Genomic DNA, 6,355 nt, shown 5'->3' on the forward strand with positions numbered 1-6,355 from the left:
GCGACATCGAGTCAAATTTAAAACTGCTGACAAAGGATAATCGTAAATTTGATAAGATTGTAAGTCATGTCGGCGTTAATGACTCCCGGTTACGCCAATCGGAAGTCACTAAAATTAATGTTGAGTCGGTGTGTGCATTTGCAAAGATGATGTCGGACTCTGTAGTTTTCTCTGGACCCCTGCCCAATCTGACGAGTGATGACATGTATAGCCGCATGTCATCATTCAACCGCTGGCTGTCGAGGTGGTGCCCAGCAAACGATGTGGGCTTCATAGATAACTATGGCGTTATATTTGTGCCTAATTCCTGAGCGATCAGTGGGTGATTTCGAGGTGATTTCGGTGATTTCGAACTTTAAATAATGTTATGTAAAGAAGTTATAGGCAAGCGAAAAATAATGAAGTTTGAGCAAACAAATATCAATAATGCGCTCAATTAATTATTTTTTATGTTCGCTATTATCCATATAAGTGTGCAATAACAACCCCTCTCCCTCAGCTTTCCTCACGTGTCCGCTCACAAAATCTTGCTCAGAGCGCTGACAGGCCGCTGCCCCCTCGCTCACATTGTCTCTCTCTCTCTCTCAACCTCTTCACTCCGCGCGCTCAACTTTGTCTGGTACGCTCGCTTAACCTGACACAGCGTTACAAGGTGCCACAAAACCAACCAATCGGGAGTCAGAGAAGGTCAACTCTGATTGGCTCTTCCGCCTCCAATTACAACATCAGAGTAAAGAGCGCTAGGTAGCTAGCTACCGGAAAGACATGGTCATGGACATGGCAGAAACTGATGAAAACAGCAGCGATACGCCACAGCGTCAGGTGAGTCACTCATTTATAGCTAGATTTGTTATATCACATTATTTTTTGTGATGCTTTTGATGAAATCTTATATTATCTGACCGTTAAATTTGCTAGCGGGAGATATAGCTATAGTTGTATAGGCTATCTTAGCTAACAGCTGAGGTTATAAAAGTAGGCTACCTAAGTATAACTATTTTGTCTAACGTTAGCAGAAAACAGTAAGTTACATTTAAGGCCAGTTGTTTCCAGTTTAACTGAAATGTTAATGTCACATCTTGATTTGATTTAGGGCCATGGTGCAGTTGAGTCAGCCGCCAGAAATCTGGTGTCTTTGCTGCTTAACACCATGGGCACGAACGGCTCAGCAAGGACGCCAGAGACGTGACAACCGCCGGCCCCTCGGAATGTGACTGTACAGCAAGAAATGACAAGGTTTGTTATTTAAACACGTTTTAATTTACTTGTTTTAAAAATATTGGCATAATATATTCTTGTTAAAGGTCCACCTACTAAATGCACTTTGGTATGCCCCATCTGTTTAATCGCTAAGATTAAATTCACATATGCATATTGTTTCCCTTTCAGACAGGCATTTGATTTATAATTTCGTTTTTGTAAATTGATATTGGCTTATATAATCAATCTAAATATTGGCTGAGTGCACTATTGAATTAGCAAAGGATGCCATTTTTAAATAAAGGTAAATTGTCTGACAAACAGCAATATAAAAAGTGCTGTAGTGATGCCCTGACTTTTGCTCTCTAGATGTAAGAAATGTATGTTAGGACTGACCACAGCAAATGTCACATTATTTTGATTTCAATGTTTTTTTTCAGTGAAATTAAAACTTAATTGATAATTTCCACTAATTTCAGATCAAATGCCAAATTTAATATCTATGAAAATCATAATGATAAGTATTTTCAATGTAATGCATCTCTTGATTGTTATTATACTTCTATAATACTACATTTTAAATCCACAGATCCTTTCCAGGATATTTCAAATCCACCTTAAGTAGGGGTAAAAAGAGGTGTTTGACTGCCACCAAGCATCTTGTTAAAGTCACCAGTAAGCCAACTGCTCTCAATTTTTATCTGCTGCCAAAAAATACATTGCACACACCATTGCCAATTGAGGAGCTTGAACTTCTCCAGGCAGGCATGGGAAGACAAACAGTGTCTCTCCCTGAAGATGGTGACCACACCGAGGTACACAGTCCAGTTGTTTGAATTACCTCTAAAGTTCTTGTAAGACGTACTTCACCCTAAGTCTTGAGACTATATCAATGCTTTTTTTCTTTCTCACCCTCTCCTTCCCCCCCTTTTTTAAACTAAGATTTCAAAGCTCCTGGCTGACACATTTCCAAAAATGGAGGATCTTCGTGGAGGATGGCTTTTGCATAAGGCAACAGGTCAGTAAAATTTAGATAATTTAATTGTTTTTATATTGTGTGTTTACTAGATACTACTTTCCTTTTTATTTTTTCCATACATAAACCCCCATGGTGCTTTGATAACATGCTGTAACCAATTGCATACCTACAAAATATGTTCTATATATATATAATATTTGTTACAAAAAATAACAACATTGTTTAAGCATGTTACTCCCCCTTTTTTGAAATACAGGTGGCAGTGGTCGGCGAAAGCTTACAGTCATTCCACCAGAAGCAGAGGGGTACTCTGTCACAGCTCTTTGAGCTGTGTCAACAGGTGGCAAAGCCACTTTTTACATAGTACCTCTTCACGAGACATTAGACACCTCTGCCCTGCCTCCTGACTCGCAGCACTTTTCAAAAATGCCAAAAAAGACATGTTACCAGTGTAATGAGGTGATGCCGTTGCAGATGCTTGCTGTACATGTTAAGACATGTAAGGGAAAACTGTCCCCTGATGAGACAGGTGATGAGGTGAGAGTACAATTTTTATTTTTTTGTATTTGTCAAATAACCTTAAAAAAATATATGAATTGTTTATTATAATGGATGTTTTGTAAATCTGCAGTCCTCTGATGAGTTAAGTATTGTGGAGACTGAGTCAATCTGTGGAGCAAGGTAAATGTAGAACATAATTAAAATCCATAATCACTTAAGATTTAATTGTTGCAGTAATAATCTGTTTTTAACAGAGCAACTTTTGTTTTCTAATTTCAGGTAGTATGTCCAATTTGCACCAAAGAATTCCCAGAGGATGAGATCACATTCCATGCTAGCCGATGTGGAGAGAGGTAATCTGCTTTGTACAATAAACATTTTTTAATAGATTAATGTACATGTATACCTATGTATTGGTTGGTGTATAATAAGGAATATTTATTCCTTTACAGCTTTGATAGTGCACAGAGCTCTGCAGCAAATGACTACAGTCCAAGTCTGCCAGCTCAAACTCCAGTATTTGAACCAAAGCAGTAAGTTTTATTTAGATGACACTTGCATGAGTTCACATCAAATATGTAAAATTAATAATCTTATTTTTCTTCTGTCTTCTATTCTAAGTGTGGAGGATGTATTGTGCTTCCTTCAACACCAAGTTGACACCACAACAGAATTTAAATTGTGTGTGCACAGAGACGACCTTCCAGACCGGGGCATCCTCCAGTGGAAAAGGAAGAAATCTGCAACTCCTGTCAGTGCTCTTAAGGTGGTCTATATAGGAGAGGCAGGCATTGATACAGGAGCCCTCAGAAAAGAGTTTTTGACTGGTAAGTTTGTCATTCAACTGTTTTTTTCTGATACGAAACAAATCCAGCCCATTGCTCTAACTGGAATCTGCTTTTATGTCTTAGATATGATTTCAGGTATTGAAAACAGATTCTTTGAAGGAACTGGGAGCCATGGTAAAAATCCCATGTACTCTTTGACAGACCTTGATAATGACAACTTCAGGTTGGTATCAAGTTGTTTTTGTTTTGTTTTTTTTGTTTTTTTTACAATTCTTTTTTTCCCATGCAAGAAGTTTTAATGAGACTTTTTTTCTACCTTCCACACAGAGTTGTTGGTGAAATAATGGCAGTCAGCCTTGCACAAGGTGGCCCACCGCCAGCTTTTTTGAAAGAGTGGTGCTACAACTTTCTCTGCACAGGAGAGGTGGACTTCAATTCTCTGTCTCTAGAGGATGTGTCAGATCTAGAATCATGTCTACTCATCAGCAAGGTGAACACTCTGAACTCTAACATTTTTGGGTATGAAATTGATCTTCCTTTTAATTGTTTTTTGTGTTTGTTTTTTTTAATGTTGCACATTTTCAGGTTCAGGATGCGGCAGACTCCCAGTCTCTTATGTTGTGCGCCGATGAAATTGTAAGCTGTGGATACACAAGCCAGATCAAGATGGACAGCAAAGACGGAATCATTCGGTAATTGTTTTAAAGATCAATTTTAAAATTGTTCAATTTAAAATGTTAACTTTTCAAATCAGTGATTCATTTTTGTGTGCTTTTCTTTAAAGAGCAATTGTCTTACATTCTACTACAAGACTGATTCCAATGCTGCAGCAACTTCAAAAGGGCATGAAACTGTATGGCCTGGTTGACCAGATGGGTGGAAACCCTGAAGCTTGCCGCTCCCTGTTTGTTCCTGGGGAGATCATCAAAGTATGGATTTTAACTGCCACTTGTTTTATTCATACACTGTCCTTGTTCAGTTGTGTTTTTTACCCTACATTACCTTAAAAGTGTGTAGCCTATGTTAGTTAAACACTTGAAAAATATTCAACTAAATCTGCACTCTCCTTCTAGCCTGATGCTGATTTCATTATGATGAACTGCCAACCACATTTTAGTGAAAAGGGGACATCTAAGGAGAGAACTGAGAGGAAGATTATCAACTTCCTCCAAGATTTCTTGCAGGAGATTGAAATGTCAGGTAATAAATAATCTACAGTGTATATACATAAATCATATTTTGAAAGTTTTGTTATAAATTTACTGTAAAAAGCACTTGATCATTTCTTCAAAGAAAATTGGTTAACACTTTTTCTTTATTTTTGCTATGTGAAAAAATACCCATCACAGATGAGGAGACTGACGATGCAACTGGTGGGACAAAGCCTCTCTTAGTCCATCACGTGCTCCAGTGGATTACAGGGCAATCCCACATCCCCATCCTCCCTGATGAAAAGAGACATTTCAAGATAACATGCAACTTTGAACACGAATGCAGGGAGCGGCTAGGAGATCATTCTGTTTGTTACCCAATTGTGAGTGCCTGCACCCAGACTGTGACTTTTTCAGTACAGCATCTTAGCACTTACACTGACTTCAAAAGAATCATGAGTGAAGCTGTTAGATATGGTGGTGGATTCCACAGAGTTTAACACAATTAGCTTGACTTAAAGTAAAGCAGATGTTCGCTGTTGCTAAATATTTCTCAACTATTACAGGGTGTTAAAGTAGAGCTACCCCTTCAAGTGCATTTTACTGTTTGTCCTCCAGTAGACTTAAGTGATGTTTTGACAAAACAGATTTGACACATGAAAAAGTTTCACGTGTCAATTCACAAGTTCATGTTCAAGAATGGCTGGTTTGACACAAGTGCAAGTATTGTGTGTACAAGTCACGACCATGAGACTCAGAATGTTCAAGAGGGTCAATAGTTCTCTGAAGATGTTGCAGGGTTTCATCCTCAAGTGGGCACAAGATTTCAGGAACCACAACTGTACCGTTGGTGTCTTCTCCAAGTATGGCACTCTCCCAGTCAATCCCTGGGTCTTGGAGTTCCTACAGACCCCCCCCCAAAAAATTGACAGGTGAAGAATTTGTAAAATTGTTACTGTCAAAAATAAACATGAAGTTGTAACATAAAGCTGCATTTGGTTTTACTTGAATTGCAATTAAAGAAATTTTAATTTCTGGCTGTTGTAATACACTTTGCTTCATTACTTAAAGGCATAATAGTTTGTAAGAGTAAATGAAAAAAATGCAGCATTTCTACATAGAAAACATGTTAGCAACTTAATTCAGTTCAAGTTTTAATCATGTCATAAGGAAAGACTGTAGTTTTCTACTGGTGTACCTCAAGTCTCTCCCCTTCATCTAAATCCTGAAGATGTCCCATACACCACAGCTGTTCAGGAGTGAGACTTCCTTCTGTCCGTAGAGGATGATGATTCCATCCTCCAGTGAAGGTGGCAAGGTCTGCTTGCAGTCGAGGGAGAAAGATGTAGTGCACACCAAAGAGGTGAACCACATCAGAGATGTCAAGCAGGCCATCTTCTTCCAGTGAGTGAAGAACATCATGGTACTTGCTAGTGACTGCAACCCAGACATCACGCCAAAGCCGCTCTATCCTGGAATGAAATAGAGTTGGTTGACTTGGATTTATAAAACAAATTAAATTTCATTTGACAACCAAGCTGCAAAAAGAACTACTGATTATGCAGTAAAATAATATTTCAAGACAGTAAACAACTAACCTCTGATTGTGGACGCTTTTTCCAGAGATGAAGCTGGCTCTTCCTGTTCCCCTTGTGGCAAACATGAAGTATGCAATGTCCACATTCTCAACCCCCTGATCCCCCCTGACCCTAAGATGAAAATAATTTGAATGAGAT

At 38.6% G+C, this 6,355-nt stretch overlaps 1 protein-coding gene across 1 annotated transcript; it reads left to right on the top strand.

Moving 5' to 3' along the window:
• The first annotated feature begins 765 nt into the window (after nt 1–765).
• LOC138606450 (G2/M phase-specific E3 ubiquitin-protein ligase-like) lies at nt 766–6,027 on the top strand. The gene is made up of 9 exons (XM_069678918.1): nt 766–822; nt 2,960–3,033; nt 3,133–3,213; nt 3,302–3,507; nt 3,592–3,691; nt 3,796–3,958; nt 4,054–4,160; nt 4,253–4,397; nt 5,902–6,027. Exons 1-9 carry the CDS (start codon nt 766–768, stop codon nt 6,025–6,027), a joined length of 1,059 nt encoding a protein of 352 aa, XP_069535019.1.
• The last annotated feature ends 328 nt before the right edge of the window (nt 6,028–6,355 follow it).

This window comes from Semicossyphus pulcher, unplaced genomic scaffold (assembly GCF_022749685.1).
Source record: "Semicossyphus pulcher isolate SPU_LCO1_2020_fin unplaced genomic scaffold, fSemPul1.0.p SCAF_3, whole genome shotgun sequence".
Taxonomy (NCBI): domain Eukaryota; kingdom Metazoa; phylum Chordata; class Actinopteri; order Labriformes; family Labridae; genus Semicossyphus; species Semicossyphus pulcher.